The sequence below is a fragment of the Somniosus microcephalus genome, chromosome 21 (assembly GCF_052327205.1).
Source record: "Somniosus microcephalus isolate GS21.2 chromosome 21, FLI_Smic_1.0, whole genome shotgun sequence".
In the NCBI taxonomy this organism is placed as follows: Eukaryota; Metazoa; Chordata; class Chondrichthyes; order Squaliformes; family Somniosidae; genus Somniosus; species Somniosus microcephalus.
In genome coordinates, this window is record NC_141007.1 from 35229066 (window position 1) to 35256896 (window position 27831).

At 42.4% G+C, this 27831-nt stretch overlaps 1 protein-coding gene across 3 annotated transcripts in view; it reads right to left on the reverse strand.

Moving 5' to 3' along the window:
- wdr45b (WD repeat domain 45B) overlaps positions 1-27515 on the reverse strand; it is a 57724-nt gene extending 30209 nt beyond the window's left edge. The window contains exons 1-5 of one of the 3 annotated variants that reach the window (XM_085963420.1): positions 27319-27515; positions 9387-9482; positions 8344-8445; positions 3039-3126; positions 1913-2007 (exon numbers count right to left, since the gene is read on the reverse strand). In XM_085963420.1, coding sequence (XP_085819546.1) covers positions 1913-2007; positions 3039-3126; positions 8344-8445; positions 9387-9482; positions 27319-27385 — 448 coding nt within the window. In that variant the 5' untranslated portion in view covers positions 27386-27515. The remainder of the gene's footprint in view (positions 1-1912; positions 2008-3038; positions 3127-8343; positions 8446-9386; positions 9483-27318) is intronic. The other 2 variants (XM_085963419.1, XM_085963418.1) reach the window with 2 other exon arrangements.
- Between the last annotated feature and the right edge of the window lie 316 nt (positions 27516-27831).

The window sequence follows — 27831 nt, forward strand, 5'->3', positions numbered from 1 at the left end:
GTGGTAACAGGGCACTTGGAAAATAATAATAGGATTGGGCAGATTCAACACGGATTTATGAAAGGGAAATCGTGTTTGACGAATCTGTTAGTTTTTTGAGGTTGTAACTAGCAGAATAGATAAGGGGGAAACCAGTGGATGTGATGTATTTGGATTTTCAGAAGGCATTCGATAAGGTGCCACACAAGAGGTTATTAAACAAAATTAGGGCTCATGGGATTGGGGGGAATATACGAGCATGGATTGAAGGTTGGTTAACGGACAGAAAACAGAGAGTAGGTATAAACAGGTAATTTTTGAATTGGCAGGCTATAACTAGTGGGGTACCGCAAGGATCAGTGCTTGGGCCTCAGGTATTCACAATCTACATCAATGATTTGGATGAGGGGACCAAATGTAATATATCCAAGTTTGCTGATTATACAAAGCTGGGTGGGAATACAAGTTGTAAGGAAGATGCAAAGAGGCTTCAAAGGGATATAGAGAGGCTAAGTGAGTGGGCAAGAACATGGCAAATGGAATATAATGTGGAGAAACGTGAAGTTATTCACTTTGGTAGGAAAAATAGAAAAGCAGTAGTTTTCAAATGGTGGGAGATTGGGAAATGTTGGTGTTCAGAGGAACCCGAGTGTCCTTGTACACGAATCACTGAAAGTTAATATGCAGGTACAGCAAGCAATTAAGAAAGCAAATGGCATGTTGGCCTTTATTACAAGAGGATTTTAATATAAGAGTAAAGATGTCTTACTGCAATGATATAGGGCCTTGGTGAGACCACACCTGGAGTATTGTGTACAGTTTTGGTCTCCTTATCTAAGGAAGGATATACTTGCCATAGAGGGAGTGCAACGACAGAGTAGATAGAAACTGTTCCCATAGGCAGAAGGGTCGAGAACCAGAGGACACAGATTTAAGGAGATTGGCAGAAAAACCAAAGGCGACATGAGGGAAAACCTTTTTACGCAGCGAGTGGTTATGATCTGGAGTGCATTGCCTGAAAGGGTGGTGGAGGCAGATTCAATCGTGGCTTTCAAAAGGGAATTGGATAAATACCTGAAGGAAAAAAAATCTGCAGGGCTACGGGGAAAGGGCGAGGGAGTGGGACTAACTGAAGTGCTCTTGCAGAGAGCCGGCACGGACTCGAAGGGCCGAATGGCCTCCTTCTGTGCTGTATCCATTCTAGGATTCTACCCTTAACTTTAAACTATGTGCCCTCATTCTTCAATCCTGGAAATTGTAACAGGGCCTCAATCAAGTCACTCTTTACCCATTTCTTCTCAAGAATGCAAAATCCCAGGGTTAATAATCTTTCCTTATAACTCAGCCCTCCAATTTTTTTAAGAATTCCATATGTAATACAAGAGAGCAAAACTGAACAAAGTACTCCAGATGCAGCCACACCAAGGCCATACACAACTTCAAAATCACAAGTCCATTAATTATAAATGCCATTTTATTTGCTTTAACTGCCTGCAAACACTGAATTGACAATCTATATGCCAAGACACTCAGTTCTCTTTGCTGTGCTATTACCTAAAGCATGTTACTATTAAATATGTACTCCATATTTTCACTTTCTATCCACTCTCAATGTTAAAATTATCTTTGTTAGAGTCAATTTTACCATTGAGCTAGCCTGTGCAAATCCCTTTGGATGTTCACACTGGTTAATACCACTGCACCTAATTTGATGTCACCCACAAACTCACCACAGGAGAATTGCTGTCAACATTTTCATATCCTGAATTTTGAAATTTGCTGAAAACTAAACAAGAATGGGGAGTTGAATTCTTCACTGCTACAGTTACCCATACAAATGAATTTCTAACAGCCAGTGATGAAAGAAGTCAACCGTACAAGGATAGCTCAGATCTAGAACTGGCTCTGAACCCTCTGATAAACACTAACTCACCTTTTGGGTTGTAGCAAGTTTCAAAGACATGTAGCTGGTGAGGATTGTGAGTGAACGTGAAGACTTTAATCATGGAATCCAGAACTGCTACAATTCTGTAACAAAAAGAGTAAAAAGAGCAGGGTAGGAAAAAAAAATTCAATGGCACCTTATCAAAGGCTATCTGAACATCCAGATAGACAATGTCAATCGGATTACCCTCATCCACGAACCAAGTAACTTCTTCCAAAAACTCACTCAATCAATTGTGTAAAACACAACCTTCTTTTCCAGAAGCTGTGTTGAGTATCTAATGGCCCCTGCTTTTTCCCCAGTGATCATAAAGGGCATCTCTTAGGATCACTTCAAGCATCTTCCCAATGATGGATGGCAGGCTGATAGGCCTGTAGTCCCCCCACCCCCCAAGAGAGTGGCAAGAATGTGGAACTTGCTACCACAAGGGAGTAGTTGAGGCAAATAGCATAGGTGCATTTAAGGGGAAGCTAGATAAGCACGAGGGAAAAAGAAATAGGATATACTGACAGTGTTAGATGAAGAGGGCTGGGAGGAAGCTCGTGTGGAACATGAACACCGGCATTGACTAGTTGGGCCAAATGGCCTGTTTCTGTGCTGTACATTCTATCTGATGATCCATATATAAACAAAAGTCTTCAATGAAATTATCTGATCTGTACATTAATAACCTATGAAACAGTAGTAACCATGGATGCAGAAAGGGGAAGATCCTGTCTGACCAATTTGTTGTCCTCTGAAGTAGTGATCGCTCCGGTGTACTGTGGGAAAACTCCATGGCAGGATATACCTAGATTGCCAAAAGGCATTTCAGAGTTCCAGAAGCAAGTCTAGTAAAGTTCTAGTAGTTAAGATTCAGGGTAAATCTTGGGAGTGCATAAGCTAGAAGGGAAACCTTCAGGGGAGAAGAGCAAGCATGAACAGCCTTCCTCATCTATAATGATGATCTGGTGATCCAGCGAAGTAAGAAATGCAAAATGCTGACTGGAAATGGAGCACAGTTTTCTTCAATACTCAACTAAACAATTAATTTTAGATTTGTAATACAGCTGGGAATATGAAAACAGTAGAGAAATTAAATTCCAAGGAGGGAGATTTAATTTCTAAGAATTACCTGTCTCTCCGTAGTTTAACCGCTTTGACCTCTGTAGAAAATTCAATTTCAATAACAGTCTTCTTCTTTAAATCATCCCATATCATCACTGCAAAATACCACAGCATTTCATTATTTCCTCTCAAGATGAAATCAAGTCAATTCCACAAAAGGAGCTGAATTAAAATGGTTATCCTTCCTTTCTTCAGGACCTTACAACAAATGCCATTGCTGACCACACTCCATACCTGTGCCATTACCACTTTATAAACAGGTACAAGAAAATATATTACAAACGGCAAGCTTCTTCTGGGAAAACCCAGGCACCTGCCCATTCTATGATGTCTTAGCACTACATGTTCGAACACCATGCCCAGGGAGCAGCCACGTATAAATGATTTTCATGGATAAAAATCACAAAAACATTATGGCCCATAATTTGCTGTCAAAATAACAGTGAGGCTAATGGCGCTCCCAGAGATTTGTGTGTAAATGCTACAGCAACTTCAGTTGCGAGCAGATGCACGATTAAATGCGGTAATTCTAAAAAGGTGCTGTCTGAGATGCACTGCTCCACCATTAGCTTCACGAAAACAACATTTCCTTGTCTGGCTCACCATTGAAATACATTGAGCAGCGTGCAGTTGCTGTACTTGCATGGTAGACACGAACTAGACTTGCCACAGGAAGTTAGAGCTAGTCTGAAGTGACACAAGGAGCCCGTTTTGGACCCATTCAAGGTCTGTATATATTTAATAAACTCTTACGTTTTATTTCTTTACTTGTCCCATTTGCCTCGCACCATCATTCCTTTGTCATTTAACCACTCCTGCTTTCCACCCCATCACAGACCTTCCCTTCTGTTATTTCCTCCACTCACCCACTTTCCCTGCCTCTGTACTTGCTTAAAAACAGTTACATCTCTAACTCCATCCAGTTCTGACAAAAGGTCATCAACCGGAAATGTTAACTCCGTTACTCTCTCCACAGATGTTGCCTGGCCCGCTGAATATTTCCAGCATTTTCTGTTTTTAATTTTTATTTCATATTTCCAGCATCCGTAGTATTTTTCTTTTGTTTTAATTAAGCCTGGATTAGCTGAGAGATTCTTTTAACAATGTGCTAATTGTGAATTACTACCAATGAACCTCCCTGGCACCAAAAATGAACTATTACAAGCGTGGAGTCTCATTCCTTCAGGTTTTAATTGTTGTTGGATATTTTAAAAAAGTGAAATTTAAAATTTACTTAAAAAAAACTTTCCCCTCCCTTTCTCGCTCATTGTTGCTCTTTCTGTACTTGATTTGACATTGAATTCACCTACTCTAATTTACACTGCCTTCTCAGTCCTTGCTCTGTTTATTTCACAATTCTACAATCTGATTGATTAAGGAGATACACAGTTGCTTGCCCTGTTCACTCAGGTCCCAAATGCTCAGTTTCCCCTCGCTGCGACTTTATCAGCTCACAATTCAAGCAACTTGCAGCACAAAATATCGAAATCAAACTGGCAACAGCAAGTCTAACCAACGGCAGACACTGTTAGATTCACTCCTACAGCAAATTATGGTAGGTTAACTTGTGCTTGATAACTGTGTGGTTTATGAGGAGACTAGGGCAGCTGGAACTGGTTGGCTAGAAATTTCTGAAGTTTACATACCACATCAAGAACCTTTTAGTAAAAGAAAACAATTCCCTTCGCTCACCCCCATTTACTTTGTTTTATTATGCGGAGACAGCTTTACAGTTTTTGAAATTAATTTTCAATCAGCAACAAAGCACGTTGAAAACTCAAGCAGTGATCCACTGCAATGTGGTGGGGGAACCTCTTGTGTCCAATTTTAGATTTACAACCCTAGCTTCCAAAATGTACATGTTTTAGTTTCATGGCCTTTGCTAAGAAAGTTCATTTTTGCTTTCTATGTTGCTCTAGCAATAGTGCACAACTAGTTTTAGTACAGTTCAGTTTACCAAGTCACTATATTAATAGGGTTTGTCTGCATTTCCATAGTAACTCTCTAACAGGAGAAAAATACTACCATTAACAAATACTAAATGTATTTGTAATTACTATATGTATGAATAGCAAATATATTTCTATCTGCCTTAAACACATTTTATATGCAAATATATTAGTGGTGCAAAGTAACAGGACTCAAAAGGCAACTACCAGGTGAAAATGGTTTACTATTCATCTACATTAATTTGGGGCATTTCAATAGTCATGATCCAATTACTTAATCATATAATTCCATCTACTCAATAAGCTTGTGAATTTAAAAATCAAATTATAATATTTAAAGTTTGTGACATTAAAATGGCTTATTCTTGTGCATTATTGAAGACAGCTTAAATATTTTGAATCATCTTAGTCACCAGTGCTTTAAAAAAAAAAGCAGAGAGTACTGGCTAAAATGCTAATCGCTTAGGTACTGAAGTTGTTTCCCCAAAGATCAAAAGCAATTAACAATTCGTTAGCCTGTCTTGATAATCAAGGAACACCTTAAACCCACAATTAGAATCTCAGGTAGTTCCCACCAACTGTTACAAGTTTAGGGTCTTTGATATTCTCTGGGGTACAGTGGTACTAGTCACTCCCGTAAGTGGATGGAGCATCTTCAGTTTAGGGATGCGCCCAATATTTAACTATACAACAGCGTAACAGTACCCTCTCATATGATGATCTGGCCTGGCTATTTGTATTTTCTGCATATGACCTCACGTGCTTCTCTTCAGTCTTAGCGACGGCAGACCAAGAAAACACTTGGTAAATGAAGGCAGCAATATGAATCATTTAAGTGGTTGTATTTCACAGAAAGTGAACAGGGTAACAGTTTTGAACAGACTCTCAGCTGAAATCAGTACCACTGGCCTTTGTGCAATATAAAATAATAAATACGGTACATTTTTCCACATTAGTGGGTCATCTTTGAGGACCAGTGACCTTCTAACAATGGGTTTAAGTTGGTTATTGATTATCAAGACAGGATAATTTATTGTTTAGAGTTTGGGGAAATAACTTCAATGTCTAGCCTATTACTGTAGTATTTTAACCAGTTTTTATCTGTTTTTTTTTTTTTTAAAGCTGTGTTTTCAAATCCTAACATTTTAAATACAACTCTCTCTAAATCCTATCTGTGGAAAAAGGGGCAAAATAAATCTCAAATCATCTGCTCTATCTGATTCAATTAAAAAGGTCAACAACGGATGCAGGTCACCATGTCAAATTCTGCAGATCACCTCATTTTTAAAACAGGTGTTCAAGCCACACATATGGAGCATTCTTGTCTTAAAAATTGCCTATTATATCAAGATGAATCAGTGAAAAAAAAACTTGGTACAAGGCGAATCAAGAGAAAAATCCCAGGCAATACTGCAGCATCTTTGGGAACAGAAGTAAATATAACAAAAAAGGTATTTAAAAAAAAATTCACAATGTGCGTGACACTGGCAAGGCTGCATGTACTGTCCATTCATGGTTACCCTAGGGGTGGGGGTGATCAATCGTCTTCTTGAACCATTGGTTCACAGTGATGCTTGTGTGTGTATTAACAGCCATTGGGGGATTACAATCCTTGAAGGATAACAGTGAACCAGTTGGGGTTTAATGTAAATCTGGCAGCTTTCATGGTCATTTTCTCTGGTGCCAGCATACCAATTTTACCATATGCCATGGTTGGATTATAACTCAGGATTGCTAGTCTAGTAGCCTAACCACTACACTGTTGTACCCAAATGAAGTACATCTGCATTTTAACTTAAGTTACAAATGTAACCCCACTATTTAAGAAAGGAGGGAAGAGAGAAAACGGGGAACTACAGACCGGTTAGCCTCACAACAGTAGTTGGGAAGATGCTGGAATCTATTATAAAGGATGCAATAACTGGGCACTTAGAAACTAATAGTAAGATTGGGCAGAGTCAACATGGGTTTATGAAAGGGAAATCCTGTTTGACAAACCTATTGGAGTTCTTTGAGGATATAACTAGTGGAGTAGACAAAGGGGAACCAGTAGAGGTGGTGTATTTGGATTTTCAGAAGGCCTTCGATAAGGTCCCACACAAGAGGTTGATGAACAAAATGAGGGCACATGGAATTGGGGGTAAATATACTAACATGGATTGAGAATTGGTTAACAGACAGAAAACAAACAGGATGAACGGGTCTTTTTCAGGCTGGCAGGCTGTGACTAGTAGGGTACCACAAGGATCGGTGCTTGGGCCCCAGCTATTCACAATCTATATCAATGATTTGGATGAGGGGACTAAATGTAACATTTCCAAATTTGCTGATGGCACAAAGCTAGGTGGCAGTGTCAGTTGCAAAGAGATGTGAAGAGGCTTCAAGGGGATCTCGACAGGCTCAGTGAACGGGCGAGAACATGGCAGATGGATTATAATGTGGGTAAATGTGAAGTTATCCACTTGGTAGAAAAAACAGAAAGGCAGAGTATTTCCTAAAATGGTGAAAGATTGGGGAATGCAGATGCTCAAAGGGACCTGGGTGTCCTTGTACGTGAGTCACTGAAAGTGAATGTGCAGGTGCAGCAAGCCATTAGGAAGGCAAATGGTATGCTGGCCTTCATTACAAGAGGATTTTAGTACAGGAGTAAAGAAGTCTTACTCCAATTATATAGGGCCTTGGTGAGACCACACCTGGAGTACTGTGTACAATTTTGGTCTCCTTACCTAAGGAAGGATATACTTGCCATAGAGGGAGTGCAACGAAGGTTCACGAGATTGATTCCTGGGATGGCGGGACTGTCGTATGAGAAGAGATTTAGTAAACTAGGCCTGTATTCTCTTGAATTGAATTCAAAAGAATGAGAGGGGATCTCATTGAAGCATACAAAATTATTACAGGGCTTGATAGGGTGGATGCTGGGAGAATGTTTCCCTTGGCTGGGGAGTCTAGAACCAAGGGCCACAGCCTCAGGATAAAGGGTAAGCCATTCAGGACTGAGATGAGAAGAAATTTCTTCACACAGAGTGGTGAATCTTCGGAATTCTCTACCCCAGAGGGCTGTGGAGGCTCAGTCATTGGGTATATTCAAAACAGAAGTCGATAGATTTCTGACTAGTAAGGGCATCAAGGGATATGGCGATAAGACCGGTGAATGGAATTGAGGCAGAAGATCAGCCATGATCTCATCGAATGGTGGAGCAGGCTCGAAGGGTCAAATGGCCTACTCCTGCTCCTATTTCTTATGTTATGTTCTTACAAACCAACCTTCCAACATTTTTTTTATTATGGCACAGATGATGAATGACAGTCTTCAAAAGAGTTAATCCCAATAATATCACATTTCCACTGACCAAGCTATACCTTTATTGGGAGGATACTTGGGCTTTTTACCACCTCCAACCAAAGCTAAGTAATTACATCGAAAAAGCATTTCAACATGACCAACTCCTCCTTCCATAAATTCTGTAAAAGAAAAAAAAAATCATAATTGCCCAAATGTAGAATGGTGTAAAACAGTCAGTATCACCAAAAGAGTGTGCAAATGGGTGTAACCTAAAATAATCAAGAAATACAATGAGACCATGCCAGCACATACTTTTGCTCACTGGTGCATCATTTTGGAACACAAATGTCTGGCCTCAGAACTATACAATGTTTACACCTATTATCTTACAGTAGAAGGCAGTCCAAACATTAAATGCAGTCAAAATGCACCTGTATATAAGTTCCAAGGATTTTTTTAATAGTCAAATACAATCAAAAAATGAAGTGTCAAATAAAGTGCTTACACTGTTACCATTGCCGGTTAATACTTTTTAAGCAACATAAAAGCTTGTTAAGTGTCAATTAGTAAACAGTCATCAATGTTGGCAGTCAAGAGAGCACGAGCCTGCTTCTCTTCAAATCGTACCATGAGATCTTATGACTGCTTGTAGCGCTTGGTTTAACATTTTACCTAAAAGAGGGCACCCAACAGTGGAGCACATCCTCATTACTGCTCTATAGATCAACAAGCAAGAACATTGCATTGTTGGCCTGTACTGGTGGGTTGAGCACTAAGTTGAGAAGAAGAAAAAAAGATACAGTAGCAGGTGGCACGGTCAGAGGCAACTGCTTCCATTTGCTGCTGCCATCTCCAGAGAAGCCTCTCAAGACCTCTGGGAGAAGATTGTCTCTCGGCCTGAACATTATCTCCCCACATTCGCCTCTCGCTAAAATGTTTTTACATCATTGATCAACTCAGTATTTTAAAAACCTTTACTTCTCACACTTGTAATTTAGACCCTGGAGACAGAAATCAAAAGTCAACCTCTTATTTATGAGCAAAATTAATCTTAAACTCAACAATTGAAGCTTCAATTGTAATGGTTGTAAAAGCAATAGTAATCACAAATCTGCATTACCTGACTGGCGATACGCCTCACCTTGTTTTTCCTTCTCCTTTAGTGGATCAGTGTTATAGACTCGGAATCCATTTTCCATTCCACATGCAAAACAACCTGCAGTTAGGAAACAGAATGCATTGAGAACCTTCACACAACTCCTAGTGTTGAGAAGGAGCTTAATTAAAACCACTGCTCATTTTTAGAAGCCAAGCATAATGGTGATGTTCTGCCTCAATAATTAAAACAAAGTGGTCACGACACATCTTAGAATCAAAAGAACATTAGTAAGATGGGCTAAATAGCCTTCCTCAAACATAATTACCTTGCAACCTACAGCCTTGCAAAGAGCACTACAGAGAAGCCCTACTCAATTTCATGACAACCTACAGAAGAAATCTAGAATTATAAAAAGGGAAGGTAAAATACTGTACAAGGATCGCACGTTCTTGTATAAGTAAACTATTTTTAGTCTTTTCACAGTAGCCACAGAATACTCCACAAAGCTGCCAGTGAGGGTAGGAATATTCAGGACAACTGTTTTACAACCTCCACTTTTCAGCTCCTGGACTTGGATTAGCATTTTGAGACCAATGCTAATGCGAGGTGGGTTGTGCTAGTTAGGAGATTGTAACATTTAACTTCCGAAACTGGTATCGAGCTCTTTTCTTCTCCACCCCATCTTAATTCTCTTCCGTTCTCATCTCTCGCAGGCTGATCTATTCTGAACGCTCCTTCCATGGCCACAACCAGCCAAGAGGGTGGTTAATCCCACAGCTCATACAATGTAAGGGGGCCATCCACAACCACCGGACGAGAGTATCCCGCTGGACATCAGCCCAGAATTCAGAGCCGGGACTATCTGGAGCCGGGACTGTCTGGAGCCGGGTTTGAACGACACACCTTCTGACTCGGAGGAGAGAATGCTACCACTAAACCAAAGGCTTGCTCCAGCTGGTCTGGGGCTAAAAGGATTAAATTATGAGGACAGTTTGCATAGACTAGGCTAGTATTCCCTTGAATATAGAAAATTAAGGGGTGATCTAATTGAGGTGTTGATTATCAAAGAAGTCGACAGGGGGAAACGATTTTTATCTCGTGGGAGAGTCCAGAATAAGGGGGGGGGGGGCAATCTTAAAATTAGAACTAGGCCAATCAGGGGTGATGTCTGAAAGCATTTTTTCCACACCAAAGGTAGTGGAAATCTGGAACTCTCGCCCTCAAAGTTGTTGAGGCTAGGTCAGTGGAAAATTTAAATATCTATTTTTGATAGGCAAGTGCATTAAGAGTTGTGGTACCGAGGCGGGTAGATGGAGTCAAGATACAGATCGTCCGTGATCTAACTGAATGTCGGAACAGGCTCGAGGGGCTGAATGGCCAACTCCTGTTGCTATGTATAGCTTAGTACATGCTGTACTAAGCCATTGGGAAAAACCACGGGTCTGGTGTATGTTTGGAACATTGATTCTCAATCTATAGTACAAATATGATTCTCAATCTATAGTACAAATATATGAATATCCATTTGGCATTTTTGCTTCCTACCCATACCTACTGTGTTGACCTCAAGAGATTTGTTTCAACTGTGAATCACTTATTCAAGTATTCTGCTTCCCTCTCAAGTTGCGTGCCATCAAGTTAATTGTCCTATTATACAGCCAGTTTTTTTTAAATATATAACTCGCGCCACAAAATTTAGAATCTAACAAAATATACTAAATATTAATCATTTCACAAAACAATTTTCCATTGCAATTAGAAATATACAACTAATACAGAATACCATAATATTTCACTACAAACTCCACCTAAGTAGACAAAACGGTCAAATACTTCAATGGCTTTGCCAATACTCAAGTCAGAAATCACCATATGGTACAATATGTAAATAACATACCTTGAACAAATAGTGGGAGTATATACTGAAGAGGCTTGGTAATAGACATGCACTAGATCAGTGATGCCCAATATGTGTTTTTTTCATTAGTTCATGGGATCTTGGCGTCGCTGGCAAGGCCAGCATCTATTGCCCATCCCTAATTGCCCTCGAGAAGGTGGTGGTGAGCCGCCTTCTTGAACCACTGCAGTCTGTGTGGTGAAGGTACTCCCACAGTGCTGTTAGGGAGGGAGTTCCAGGATTTTGACCCAGCGACGATGAAGGATCGGCGATATACTTCTAAGTCAGGATGGTGTGTGACTTGGAGGGGAACTTGGAGGTGGTGGTGTGCCCATGCGCCTGCTGCCCTTGTCCTTCTAGGTGGTAGAGGTCGCGGGTTTGGGAGATGCTGCCGAAGAAGCCTTGGCGAGTTGTTGCAGTGCATCTTGTAGATGGTACACACTGCAGCCACGGTACGCCGGTGGTGGAGGGAATGAATGTTTAAGGTGGTGGATGGGGTGCCAATCAAGCGAGCTGCTTTGTCCAGGATGGTGTCGAGCTTCTTGAGTGTTGTTGGAGCTGCACTCATCCAGGCAAATGGAGAGTATTCCATCACACTCCTGACTTGTGCCTTGTAGATGGTGGAAAGGCTTTGGGGAGTCAAGCGGTGAGACACTCGCCACAGAATACCTAGCCTCTGACCTGCTCTTGTTGCCACAGGATTTATGTGGCTGGTCCAGTTATGTTTCTGGTCAATGGTGACCCCTAGGATGTTGGTGGGGGATTTGGTGATGGTAATGCCATTGAATGTCAAGGGGCGGTGGTTAGACTCTCGCTTGTTGGAGACAGTCATTGCCTGGCACTTGTGTGGCACGAATACCTGCCACTTATCAGCCCAAGTCTGAATGTCATCCAGATCTTGTTGCATGCAGGCATTGACTTTCATTATCTGAGGAGTTGCAAATGGCACTGAACACTGTGCAGTCATCAGCGAATATCACCATTTTTGACCTTATGATGGAGGGAAGATCATTGATGAAGCAGCTGAAGATGGTTGGGCCTAGGACACTGCCCTGAGGAACTGCTGCAGCAATGTCCTGGGGCTGTGATGATTGACCTCCAACCATCACAACCATCTTCCTTTGCGTTAGGTATGACTCCAGCCAGTGGAGCATTTCCACCCCCCCCCCCCGATTCCCATTGACTTGAGTTTTACTAGGGCTCCTTAATGCCACACTCGGGCAAATGCTGCCTTGATGTCAAGGGCAGTCACTCTCACCTCAGCTCTGGAATTCAGATCCTTTATCCATGTTTGGACCAAGGCTGTAATGAAGTCTGGAGCAGAGTGGTCCTGGCGGAACCCAAACTGGGCATCAGTGAGCAGGTTATTAGTAAGTGCTGCTTGATAGCACTGTCGACGACACCTTCCATCACTTTGCTGATGATTGAGAGTAGACGGATAGGGCGGTAATTGGTCGAATTGGATTTGTCCTGCTTTGTGGACAGGACATACCCGATACCTGGGCAGTTTTCCACATTGTCTGATAGATGCCAGTGTTGTAGCTGTACTGGAACAGCTTAGCTAAAGGCGCGGCTAGTTCTGGAGCACAAGTCTTCAGCACGACAGCCGGGATGTTGTCGGGGCCCATAGCCTTTGCTGTATCCAGTGCACTCAGCCGTTTCTTGGCATCACGTGGAGTGAATCGAATTGGCTGAAGACTGGTTTCTGTGATGGTGGGGACCTCTGGCTGAAGATGGTTGCAAACACTTCAGCCTGGTCTTTTGCACTCACGTGCTGGGCTCCACCATCATTGAGGATGGGGATATTCATGGAGCCTCCTCCTCCAGTTAGTTGTTTAATGGTCCATGACCATTCACGACTGGATGTGGTTTTGATCTGATCCATTGATTGTGGGATCACTTAGCCCTGTGTATAGCATGCTGCTTCCGCTTTTTAGCATGCATGTAGTCGTGTTGCAGCTTCCCCAGGTTGGCACCTCATTTTTAGCTACGCCTGGTGCTGCTCCTGGCATGCTCTTCTACACTCCTTATTGAACCAGGGTTGGTCCCCTGGCTTGATGGTAATGGTAGAGTGAGGGATATGCCGGGCCCCGAGGTTACAGATTGTGGTGGAATACAATTCTGCTGCTGCTAATGGCCCACAGCGCCTCATGGATGCCCCGTTTTGAGCCGCTAGTTCTGTTCTGAACCTATCCCATTTAGCATGGTGGTAGTGCCACACAACACGATGGAAGGTGTCCTCAGTGTGAAGACGAGACTTCGTCTCCACAATGACTGTGCAGTGGTCACTGCTACCAATGCGGTCATGGACAGATGCATCTGCGACAGATAGATTGGCGAGGACGAGGTCAAGTAGGTTTTTCCCTCGTGTTGGTTCTCTCACCACCTGTCGCAGGCCCAAACTGGCAGCCATGTCCTTCAGGACTCGACTAGCTCGGTCAGTAGTGGTGCTACCAAGCCACTCTTGGTGATGGACATTGAAGTGCCCTTACTACTCTCAGTGCTTCTTCCAAGAAGTGTTCAACATGGAGGAGTACTGATTCATCAGCTGAGGGAGGGCAGTAGGTGGTAATCAGTAGGAGGTTTCCTTGCCCATGCTTGACCTGAGGCCATGAGACTTCATGGGGTCTGGAGTCAGTGTTGAGGACTCCCAGGGCCACTCCTTCCCATACCACTGTGCCGCCATCCCTGGTGGGTCTATCCTGCCGGTGGGACAGGACCTACCCAGGGATGGTGAAGGAGGAGTTTGGGACATTGGCTGAAAGGTATGATTCTGTGAGTATGACTATGTCAGGCTGTTGCTTGACTAGTCTGTGGGACAGCTCTCCCAATTTTAGCACAAGTCCCCAGATGTTGGTGAGGAGGACTTTGCAGGGTCGACTGGGCTGGGTGTGCCGTTGTCGTGTCCATAGCCGGTGCCGAGGTCGATGCCGGGTGGTCCATCAGGTTTCATTCTTATTATTGGGTTTCATAGTGGTTTTTTACAACTGAGTGGCTTTTGCTAGGCCATTTCAGAAAGCAGTTAAGAGTCAACCACATTGCTGTGGTTAGCCACTAGACAACAACAACTTGCATTTAACAATCAAAATTAGCCAGACGTGGCTTATTGGGAATCCAGATGTGGCCAATTGCATTTTCATTAATAAAAAAGTAATAGATACTGTAGTTGAGCATACGATCTCATACTCAAACAGATGGTGCACGCATGTGTACTTTAACTTTTTTCGGCTTGATCGGCACTTCATCCACTGAACTAAACATCCAACTGCTTCACCACCAGCAGACGATGCCTACAGTGTGTGCTTGCTACATGTGCACTGCAGCAACTCGCCACGGCTTCTTCAGCAGTACTTCCCAAATCCACGACCTCCACCACCTAGAAGGTGCATAGGAACACCATCACCTCCAAGTTCCCTTCCAAATCACAGACCATCCTAACTCAGACATATATTGCATTTCTTTCATCATCGTTGGCCAAAATCCTGGCGTTCCCTACCCAACAGCATTATAGGAGCACCTGCACCACACGGACTGCAACAGCTCAAGAAGGCGGCCCACAACCACCTTCTAAAGCACAACTAGGGAAGCTGGCCTTGGCAGTGAGACCCACACCCCAAGAATGAGTATATTAGTAGATTTAGAGCTAGGCTTGCACTTGTCAGTTTACTGCAGTATTATTAGACAATCACAGTATATTGCACATACATTAACAAACTCATGTACTGAAACTAGTGCTCTGTAAAGCAAGCATATAACATTCCATCAATCTAAACATACGAATATAATTTCACTTCAGATTTAAATAAGATTTGACCAAAGAAGAATTTGTGTTAACAGCTGAGATAAAGCACTTTCAATGTACTCTTCATTCCCAACCCAAAAATAAAATTCATTAAAAAAAAAAATTTTTAATTTTTTTTAATTTTTAAAAACAACTATTCTTTACAGGTCCGGTGAACAAGAACTGTAAAAGAACTGTAATGTTTATAAAAGTTAGTATCCTGCTTGGTTTAGGTCTTTACTACAGGTTTCCAAGCTGGTAAAGTGACAGACATTAACTAATGTTCACCAACGCTTACAGCTCCTACTAAACATCCTTCCTCGTCCAAGATGCCAAGCAGGACTGCATACATGGGTTCCTGCAGCCGAACCTGCCAGAGTGGCTGTCTGCTAACTCAGCAGACTCAAAACGGAGGGCCCTGCTGCAAGGGAAACCTCACCATCTCCTACAAAGGTTGGGGTTTTAAATTTTATATATAAATTACTTGCTAAAATTTGAAGGAAAACTTAACTTTGAAAGTACTCTCCCATTCTAAGTACAGTACCTGTACTCATCTTCCTTTAATAAACAACCATTTCTAAAACCAGTTACAACATTTCCTGTACAGCTTATCATTTTCCCCAGACAGCATTTGTCACACACAACCATTTCCCAACTATTTCGCTGACTGGCTTACTTACACTTACTTATTTAACTTATATGGCTAGTAATTAACACAGAATACTTCCTGTACTTACTGAATCAGCCCAATTAACCCTACAGTTGAAACAAAAAACTCTAAATCAATCTTGCCCAAGTGAACTCCAAATGGAACAACATCAATTTGTGCTGAATACCTGCCTGAGCTCATTGTAGTGTCAGTACCACATAAAAGGAGCTCATGAACAGCTAACACAATGCAATAGTTCATGCGCACGTACTACTTCACAGTATGCAACTGGGAGAAGGAATCAAATAAAATTCCACTAGGTATTTGTAATCTTTAAATCAACATATGAAATTGGCACAAGTATTGTATAGCGAGACTACTGCATAGAGGTTGTTGTATGCATGGTTTCTCAGTTGTGAAGACCACCTGTGGAAATCACTTAAGACTCCATTGCTTGGGAGTTATATGGTTCCCTTCACTTGGGAACATAGGAACTGGGTAGGCCATTTACCCCTCGAGCCTGTTCTGCCGTTCAATCAGATCACAGCTGATCTTCCTCTACTCGATTTACCTGCCTTTGATCCATAACCCTGGAGCTCTTTACCTAAAAAATCATCAATCTCAATCTAGAAAATGTCAATTGTCCCATCATCTACAGGTTTTCAGGTGAGATTTCCACTACCCTTTGGGACAAAAAGTGCTTCCTGATTTCACTGCTAGCTTTATTCTCCATGGCCTAGCTCTGGTTTTAATATTGTGGCCCCTTGTTCTGGATTTCCTCCACCAGAGAAAATAGTTTCACAGTATTCACCCTACTGAATCATTTCAAACACCTCAATCATAGCATCACTCAACCAACAACTACTTGCATTTATATAGTATCTTTAACATAGTAAAATGTCCCAGGCTTATCACAGGAGCGTAATCAAACAACATTTAACCGAGCCACATCAGGAGATATTAGGACAGGTGACTAAACACATGGTCAAAGAGGTAGGTTTTAAGGAACGTCTTAAATGGAGGAGAGGTGGAGCAGTTTAGGGAGGGAATTCCAGAGCCTCGGGCCCAAGCACAGCCACCTGTGGCACAGTGGTGAAAATCGGGGCTGCACAACAGGCCAGAATTGGAAGAGTGCAGAGATTTGGCAGGACTGTAGGGCTGGAGGGGGTTACAAAGGAGGGGCGAGGCCATGGAGAGATTTGAAAACAAGGATGAGAATTGGTTTTTTTTAAATATATAAAACAAGGCGTTGCCGGATCAGGAGCAAATGTAGGTAAGCAAACACAGGGTTGATGGGTGAATGGGACTTGGTGCGAGTTCGGATATGGGCAGCAGGGTTTTGAATGAGCTCAAATTTACAGAGATTGCAAGGTGGGAAACTGGAATAAGCCTCCAAACTCAAGGGAATACAAGCCAAGTTTACGCAACCGGTCTTCAGGACTGAACCCTTAAAGACCCTGTATCACTTGTGTAATAAACATCTATCAACAACTTCCTCTGCATTATCCTCCATCTATTCCAGCTCTCAGTATGGGATCATCCTGATCACAGTCCAAATTAGACACACAATGAACTGCAAAGAAATAATCTTGGTGTTTTCAAGATACTCAGTCAGCTTTAACCCAATATTAGCATTACCAGGTTTGGGGCACAGGAGGAGGAAGAAAAACACCAAAGTTAGATTTATTCTTGACAAAGGGTTTGACTCGAAACGTTGACTCTATTTTCTCTCCATGGATGTTGCCTGACCTGCTGAGTTTTTCCAGCATTTTCAGTTGTTATTTTAGATTTATTCTATTCATCTACAGTCTGGAAGAATGCTGGCCTGGAACTCGATGCAATGGCAACATTCGCCACAAGTGAGACCATCACACTCCCCGACCCTCCAGTAGCAAATTCACACCACAATTTGCTGAAAAAAAATTAGAATACGCCGCAGTGAGCACAGCAGCGGATCGGAAGTGGCGCAGCCACTGACCATTGCACTTTTCATTCCTCCATAGGCAAATCACATTTTAGAATTCTGATAGACCAAAAGAAACATTTTGAAAAAAAGTCAGACTTGGGAGTTATTTTCAATTTTTTTTTAAATTATACAAAGAACACCAATACTTTGAAACAAAAATATATTGGCTGACCTGGAGTAAAAGCTTATTGTTTGTATAGTTGCAAGTAGTTGTCGAGAGCGCTACACTGCTGCGTGTTAGAACATTAGCAGGGAGTGATTGGCCAAGAGGAACTGGCATTTTCCTGCTGCGGAAGGCTCTTGTGGATTAATCGGTTAATTTATTTACAGTACATTGTTTCTGTGGCTGCAATACTCAGGTTATCACTTTCGCACAGCCGGTCACCTCTGATCGATTAATGCAAGTGGCCGATATGGAAACAAACTCCTCAGATAATGAATACTGTTGCTCACTGCAACACTGACTCAGAGATTCTTTCAGATGGGTCCCCTGCTGTCTTTCCACGCTCACATTCCTTTCACAGGGCTTCTTACATGGTTAGAATTTTAATTTCCTCAAACTTTGGTTTCATTAGGCTGCACCTCGTTCAAGTTGGTCAAATCTTGCTCACTTTCAGAAACAAACAAATGACAAACAAATTTCATGTAAAACTTTATCATATTTTTATTTATCATAAATTGCATGCTTCAATACCTTTGACCAGAATCTTGCCTTTGGGACTTGTCAGTTGTAAAAGTTTTAGATTGATTTAGTGTGTTATTTGAATGTTCAATTGTTACATGCGTCTTAATAATAAAATCTATGTTTCCACCAGTGTTGCCTCTCCATTGCCATCTCCCCTTCCTGCTTTCTCGACCCTCATTTCAATTTAAAGCCTGTTTATTGATGCCAACAGTCGGCTACAATGAAAATCGAAGTGCAGTTTGATTTTAAAATGTCAAATTAAATGGTACTTTGTTGAACAATGTTCAAAATTAGTCAAGCATTCATAAATTTGAGTGATCAGATTATTGCAATGGAACAAACACATTCAGAGACATATGGTCTGGATGAAATAATTACAGGAGTTTGAGTAGATAACTGAATGATAAATCACCTACAAGTATCCCAAGAATGGATCAATTGCTTTCAAAACATTTCAGGTTTCTCTTATTATTTTGATGCTGTAATACTGCAAAATTATTGTCCCAATCAACTAACATTTTAGCACATCATTTAAATGCAGTCAGAGAAGGCACCCTTTAATCACGCCACTACCAGGCTACGTAGACCATTATTTTTCAGTCTAAATGACAGTGGCGAAGACAAGAGTAAAACCAGCAAATCGGCGATCACCATTGATTGCAATGGTGGGCTGAGCAGCGAGAACAAATTTATCAGCTTAGGCGAGCCCATCGGTGGAGCGGCATAAATAACCCAACAAATTAGGGTGCAGCACAGTTAATGGCATGACTCTCTCCATTATTTCCTGGAACCTTTACGTTTAAATAATGGCACACGCCATTAATGAGTCATTACTATGGTGCAAGTTTACAGCAAATTCAAGTAGTACTGAAAAAGCAAATAATGGAGAGAATAAAGTAGCTTTGCTTTACATTTGTACCGGATTCAAGTCTGTAGCCAAAAGCACTGGTCTGGGACCAGCATATTTCAAAAAGATAGACATCAACTACCTGTGGACAACTGTCCCTGCAGTCAGGACAGTCACTCACTTTTTGTACTCGTCCTGAAATCAGCAATACTGAAAAAACATTTTTGATGCATGGGAAGTGCACGAGTAGTCACCGAACTGCTGGGTTGCTACAGTTGTATAAATGAATTGAATACTGAAAAAGGTGACCTTACTCAAGTGAAAGTGTAAAGATTAAACTGCATCAACATGAGCTTATTGAACTAAGTGACCTTTCAGAGAGACCAGTTTCCATTCAGTCTATTTTTTTTTTTTAAACTACTTGTAAATTCTCCATTAACTTTGGCTTCAGAACATAATTTACACACAACCCCGGCACTCGCTGAATACTGAAAAATGTCTCCCAGTTTCAAAAGGCTACTAGAGACATTGGTTGTTTCGGATTCCACAATTTCCAAAAACCAATCCTATTTAAATGTTGGAACAGAATTTTTTTTTTTTTGAGACACTGCTGGTGCCTGGGCAGAAGGTGGGTAGTGGTGTTCCACAAGGATCAGTGCTGGGGCCACTGTTCACAATTTATTTTAACGATTTAGATTTTGGAATCAAAAACACAATTTCTAAATTTGCGGACGGCACCAAATTTGGGGGGTTAGTCAATACTGAGGAGGACAGCAACAAATTACAGGAGGACATTAAATGAACTTGCAGAACGGGCATATAATTGGCAAATGAAGTTCAACACAGATAAATGTGAGGTATTACATTTTGATAGGAAGACTAGGGAGGTCACTTAATACTTGGAGGGTGCGAGTCTAGGTGGGATAGAGGAGCAAAGGGATCTCGGAGTACAAATACACACATCACTAAAAGTTGCGAGACAGATTAGCAAGGAAATAAAAAACCAAACCAAGCACTAGGGTTTATTTCCAGAGGTATAGAATTGAAAAGTAGGGAAGTTATGCTAAACCTGTATCGAACCTTGGTTAGACCACACTTGGAGTACTGCGTACAGTTCTGGTCGCCATATTATAAAAAGGATATAGATGCACTGGAGAGGGTGCAGAGAAGATTTACAAGGATGATACCAGAAATGCGAGGGTATACATATCAGGAAAGGATGAACAGGCTGGGTCTCTTTTCTCTTGAAAAATGGCTGAGGAGTGACTGAATAGAGGTCTTTAAAATTATGAAATGGTTTTGATAGAGTGGATACAGAGAGAGTGTTTCCACTTGTGGGGAAGAGCATAACTAGAGGCCATCAATATAAGATAGTCACCAAGAAATCCAATAGGGAATTCAGAAGAAACTTCTTTACCCAGAGAGTGGTGAGAATGTGGAACTCGCTACCACAGGGAGTGGTTGAAGCGAAAAGTATAGATGTATTTAAGGGGAGGCTGGACAAACATAGGAGGGAGGGGAATAGAGGGTTACGCCGATAGATTTAGATGTGGAAAGACAGGAGGAGGCTCGAGTGGAGCATAAACGCCGGCATGAACTGGCTGGGCCGAATATCCTATGTAATCCTATCTAACCTCTCTGGCACTGTAAATTAACTTTTACAAGCGTGGAGTCTCATTCCTTCAGAATTTAGTTATTGTTGGAGATTAAAAAATTAAAATAATTTATTCAAACTTTCTATCTCTTATCTCACTCTCGCGCTCTTAACCCCGTCTCCATTTCGCTTTCTGTACATGATTTGGCATTGAATTAACTATTCTAAGTGGCACTTCCTGGTTCGGACTCTGTGTCTCAGTAAGGATTCTTCAATTTGATTGGTTAAGGAGTTACACAGTTACTTACCCTGTTCACACAAGTCCCAGATCCCATGTGGAGGGCACGGCGCGGTTTTGGATTTCTAATAACCGCAAGTTCCAGTGCAAAAGCCCACAGAAAGTCCATGGGCAAGTGTAAGTGTAGTGAACGGCCATTCATTTGCCGCTGACCACAAACTCCGGGCCATTAAATCCATCTCACTATTGTTCCAAAACATTAATATATGAAGGAGTGACAGGCTATATAAATTACAAATATGTTACTCAAAAATAATTTAGAAAATGAATCCTCGCCACCAAGATGGCCAGTCTCCCCCTCAAAACCCATTATTCCGCTGTTCCCCTTGCTGCTGATTGAAGCTCAGGCTTGAACTCTGGCTACAAACTCGGAGATCCCGAGAGACTTCTTGGTACTAATATTGTAGATACCTACAGCACAGGGTGTAAACACACCCTGCAAACTATAAAGGGTTTTATATTACTTTCTAGTAAGTGATGACCACTTCAGAAAAACAGTGCTCTGCTCCAATCTGCAACTTCTTTTTGATTGCTTAAAAAAATATACCCGAAACTCCCACTTTGTCATGGTCTTGTCGCTTTGGGAAAGTACCCAATGTCCCAGGGTGACTCACCATAACTTTTACCTCTCTGCCTCCTTGTGGGAAGGTGCACAGCCTTACAACTTGGCCAAGAAAGGCAAAATTACAAGGACATCCTGTCACTTCTTGGAACTGCATGTCAGTGTACCAAAGAGTTACTGAGTTATAAGACATATTAAAGCACTACTTGCCCCCACCCCAAGGGAGGCAGGGGAAGGAGCTTAAGTGTTCTTTGAATTAGTGGATCAACAGATGAGGATAGTGGGTGCAGTTGGGGAAGGATGCCCATGATGCACAGACACTGGATGGAATGGCTTCAGAGAGTTAAATGTAGCAAGGTTGCACAAACAGCAATTACATAAATGACCAGATAATCTGCTTTAAATGATGTTGGTTGAGGGGTACATGTTGGCCCAAGACACCAGCAGAATTTCCCTGCCCCTCTTTGAATGGTGCCATGGGATCTTCCACATCCACGCAAGAGGGCAGATGAGTCTTCAGTTTGATATCTGATCCAAAAACAATGAAGCACTCTCAGTAATGCACTGAAGGGTCAGCTTAGATCATGCTCTGTAATGGGCGTGAACTCATGGCCTACTGAGCCGGATGTGAGAGTAGTAACACTAAGTCATGGTGACACTTTCCTGTACCGGACATCTTTCTGGCACCACCTAACAACAACACAGCCAAGATCATGAGTTTGCTGGGGTGGTAGGAGAGGGGTAAAGTTAAAAAAAAAAATTAAAGCTGCATCCCATCACAATACAATAAAATCACACTGCAATCAAAAAGGATATTTAGAATAGGCAATATTGACTTTTTTGGAAACAGCTGGAGAAAAACCAAATCCAGAGGATCCCTTTTTTTGGGGGAAGATTAATTTCCTCACTTCCCTTCCTGATTTTCTCCCTGGGCCATATGCCAACTTCAGCAGAGAGAAGTGACTGGTGACTTTTTCAGAAATCCTCAAGGCTGTCCTACACCACCCAGATAGCAGTTTAAAACCAACTCAAGGCCCTCCAATGTTTCCTCCTCCCATGGGGAAGTCAAGAAAGAACTTGCAATTATATAGCACCTTTCACGTCCTCAGGTCGCCCCAGTGTTTCACAGCCAAAGCATTACTTTTGAAGTGTAGTCCCCATCCTTACATAGGCAAACACAGATGAAAATTTGTCTATAGTAAGGTCCCACAAACATGCTTTAGTGTGAAGAAAACATGTAACCAGTGCTAGAACACTGCGGTGAATTGTTACATGTCAGTCATTGGTGGTGGAAGTAATTTGAGGTGAAGGAAGTGAAAAGGATTACACTTATTTAACCAAAGGAATCTTGTCTGTACAAGACATTTACAGCACAGTATCAGCAAGACATAACTCACAAATTCAAGTTATTTTACCGTACAAAGCTATTCTAAATTTGACATGTTTACACCACTAGTTGCCACAACAAATTTTTAAACACATTGCTTGAAAAAAAAATCTATGATTCTCATGAATTGTCAGATGTCCCAATCCATATTAAACAAATACACAATTACTTATGCAACGCACTGGCTAAATAACCATTTACAATTAACCCAGTCAACAGTCAAGAACAAACAAAGCTAGCCAACAGAAACATTTATCTCAAAATATAAAACAATCGAGGCATAGAATACTGCCCAGGTCTTTGCATTAATCATTTCTTCCAGACAAGTAAGCAATAACTACTATATCCAATAAAACAAACACTTGCTCAGTGAAGCAACACTGAAGCAAGCAAAAAGAACTAAAATTGCCACTGATTTGACAAGCAAACAATTTTTAACACATAAGAACCTAAGGTTTTGATCAGGGAGTTCTAAACAACAGCCAACATTAATTCAGCACCTTCAATGTAATAAATTACAGGAAACTCTCTTAACTGGCACCTAAATATCTGGAAATCTCTCTTAACCGGCAAAATTCAGGAGTAGGTGCAGGTAAGTTTTACTATATATTAGTGGCCGTGCAACCGGGGCTCCTGCACCTGTGGCCGTGCAACCGGGGCTCCTGCACCTGTGGCCGTGCAACCGGGGCTCCTGCACCTGTGGCCGTGCAACCGCAACCGGGACTCCTGCACCTGTGGCCGTGTAACCGGGACTCCTGCACCTGTGGCCGTGTAACCGGGACTCCTGCACCTGTGGCCGTGTAACCGCAACCGGGACTCCTGCACCTGTGGCCGTGTAACCGGGACTCCTGCACCTGTGGCCGTGTAACCGGGACTCCTGCACCTGTGGCCGTGTAACCGGGACTCCTGCACCTGTGGCCGTGTAACCGGGACTCCTGCACCTGTGGCCGTGTAACCGGGACTCCTGCACCTGTGGCCGTGTAACCGGGACTCCTGCACAAGTGCTGTGTAACCGGGACTCCTGCACCTGTGGCCGTGTAACCGGGACTCCTGCACCTGTGGCCGTGTAACCGCAACCGGGACTCCTGCACCTGTGGCCGTGTAACCGGGACTCCTGCACCTGTGGCCGTGTAACCGGGACTCCTGCACCTGTGGCCGTGTAACCGGGACTCCTGCACCTGTGGCCGTGTAACCGGGACTCCTGCACCTGTGGCCGTGTAACCGGGACTCCTGCACCTGTGGCCGTGTAACCGGGACTCCTGCACAAGTGCTGTGTAACCGGGACTCCTGCACCTGTGGCCGTGTAACCGGGACTCCTGCACCTGTGGCCGTGTAACCGGGACTCCTGCACCTGTGGCCGTGTAACCGGGACTCCTGCACCTGTGGCCGTGTAACCGGGACTCCTGCACAAGTGCTGTGTAACCGGGACTCCTGCACCTGTGGCCGTGTACGGGGCTCTCGTACCTTGGTAAGTATACCTCTCTGTAATCCGGACTTTGTGATCAACTGGCACCACGCCGGTCCCGTTGGTGCTGGATAAAAAAAAAAAGTTTCCTGTACCCAGAATCACCTCACAAAAATGAGTTGGGGGGGCAGGGGGGGCAAAGATATGGGTAATGAGCAGGAGTTAGGAGCAGTAGTAGTTAAGAGAGATAACTGACAACCTGCGGTTTTGACGAGACTTTGGGAGATAGGGAGAGAGATACAACTGCTGTGTTTTGGTTGTGAGAGCAACAGAACAGGTCTCCAACAACTTTATTTCCTCATAAAACACAAACCATACTCGGAGGGCAAAAGAAGAGTATTTTTCACCCCTAGGTAATAATCCCCTTTCACAAATAGGATCTGGCCAAGCTTGGACTCCATTAAAATCCAAACGCCTTTCAGTTAGTCATTAAATCACAGATAAGCAACTTCGGGATCGAGTTTCCGATTATTTCAGTTAGTTATATCAGCACATTCCGGGTGGAATCAACTGAACCAGTGCAAAAGATCAGGGAATTTTAAACGCAAGTGAGTTACGCCCAAAACCAAATGTTCGTCTTTTCCGCAATCTTTTACGCTGGTTCAAGATTTAATTGGCCGGAATCAGGCCCTGCCCACAAAACTGGCCACGCCCCCAGGTTGCAAGTGTGAGATTCCGCCAGTAAAATCTTCCAAGAACCAGCACAATCGGGCAGCGTAATAGAATGTAATTGTTCCTTCCCCTCCCCCCCCATTTAAAAAGTATTCCTTGATGTATTTAAGAGTGGTAACTTAGTGCAGTTTTATTAATACAGCTGAAATGGGTTTACCATTAAAAAAAAGCTTCTTTTTGCTAAGGGTGTCTAGTCCTCACCTGTGAGTAACCGGATTTAAAATTCATTGAAAATAACTTTTTTTTTTTTTTTAAATAAAAACTATACTGACCCTTTTAATTTCATTGGTGTACACTATTCAGTTTTAGTAAATTAACTATTTTTGATATGAAAAAGATTCCACCAATTACACTGATTCAGGAAGACTCTTCAAATTGCACTTATTTTCTTAGGTGCTCAGGCACTAGGCACAGTTTAAAAGCTTTTTCATATCAAAAAATATTTAATTTACTAAGAAACTGAATAGTGTACACCAATGAAATTAAAAAGGTCAGTAGAGTTTTATTTAAAAAGTTATTTTCAGTGAGTTTTACATCAGGCCACATTAAAAAAAAAATGCTTCTTTTTGCTGATAAACCCATTTTCAGCTGTATTAATAAAACTGCACCAGGTTACCACTCTTAAATACATCAAGGAATATGTTTTAAATGGAAAGAAAAAAAGAAATGATTACGTTCTATTATGCTACCCAATTGCACTAGTTCATGGAAGATTTTACATTTGTGATCATGCAAATGAATTTTTACCCAAAACTTGAAGCACAATTTCAAGCGCGCATTTTGGGCACAATTTCCCGATTGAGCCCAAAGTGGAAACCTACCCCGCCATGCTTTGCAGATTTTAAACTTCTGATGATTTAAAATCCAAATCTTGCAGGGCAACCAGAAGTCTTCACAGCTTACAGATGCCATGCAGTGGTTTATTACTGCTGTCCCTGTGCTAAGTTCTTGGGAATCAATGACATTCTAGTCACATGGGGGGAGCCTCAGTCACTCACTGGTACCTACACCAACAAATGCAGCATTGGTGAAAGTACTCGGCTGAAAACATGAATTAATGTTAGTCATTATACCACACACACACACGCACACACACACACACAAACATTACTTCTTTGTCATTTAGCAGTTCAGTTTCGAATCTGAATATTCCAATTAATACTTGGTTAGCTTGTTATTTGCTATACTGCAAGCATTGCATTTCAGTAAGTGTAAGCAACCTCCCGTTTTCTTTGCAATTCCACAAATTCAAATTTATTTTTAGCACTAGTCTTATTTACCTATATTTGTACTTCTAGAATCCTAGCAACGACACAGAATTGAGGGGGGAATTCAATGAATATATTTAACACAAATATAATGCTTTTACAGACTTCTCAAGTATCACTCATTTGTTATGAGAATCATTCACTTCTGATTTAAAACATAGAAGTGAGATAAATCAAAATGGGCTAAAAAAAAAAGTTAACAGCTTTAAAAAAAGGTATCTGCAATGGTTACTTTTTGACCATAAACCTCACTCAATATTTCCTAGATTGCGACAGCCTCCTCCAGACTGTGCACCCTCTGAAGTGAAGAGGAACCCAGCAGAACATCAGGAGGCTGTACCTTCCTTATAGGTGCAGCAGTTTACTTCTGGTTGAACACAGAAGATAAACATTAATTTTAATGAGAAACTGTATACACTGAATGAGGGTGAGGGGATCCTCTGCTGGTATTACACGTCTCATTGCTTTTTAAAAAACCAGAACATGGAAGGAAGGGAGGAGGAAGAGGAGGAGAAGAGGAGGGGGAGAGTGTGTGTGTGGCAGGACCTAGAGAGAGATCACTAAACCCATTTAAGCACGTGGAGCTTGTTTATTTTCCAGAGTGAGACGCATTAAATGGGTTACACTTTAACCCCCTTTAAAGCTATAAAAGTGAGCCGAGGCACCGACAGGCCGCACTTACACCTGGTGCTGGGAGTGAGGGGGCAGAGCCGCATCCCCGGCCCAAGCTGCGTCAAGCCCTCCCTCTTGGTGTGGGGAGTTTCCCCTGCCCGAGACTCGGGGCCTGTGACTGAGTGAAGCGACTGGCAGACACCCCCCTCACCCCCCACTCACTCCCTGGCTGACAGCGGCGGAGGGGTGGGCAGGCTCCCCGCCACTCACCGTGGTCCTGGTTGAAGCCGGCGTACAGCAGGCCGTTCCCGTGCGGGTTGGCGGGCAGCAGGTTCATCGCGCCGCCGCCTCTCGCTCTCACGCTCCTCTCGATCAGCTGCTCGCGACCATTCCCACCCTCCCTCCTTCCGGCGCCAGCCACTCATCCAGCGCGTCCAGTCAAACGCCGATCCACCGAGCCCGCAGGACAGCCAGAAGAGCGGTGAACCAATCGCTCTCTTTAAAGGCACCACAAACTCACATACATACACAAACATACAAACACAAACTCACATACATACACAAACTCACATGCAAACACAAAGTCACACATACACAAACAATCACACATACACAAACACAAGCTCACATACAAACACAAAGTCACACATACACAAACAATCATACACACACATACTCATACACAAACACACATACAAAAACATACACAAACACACAAAGTCACACACATATACACAAACTTACACACAAACACAAACTCACATACACACACAAAGTCACACA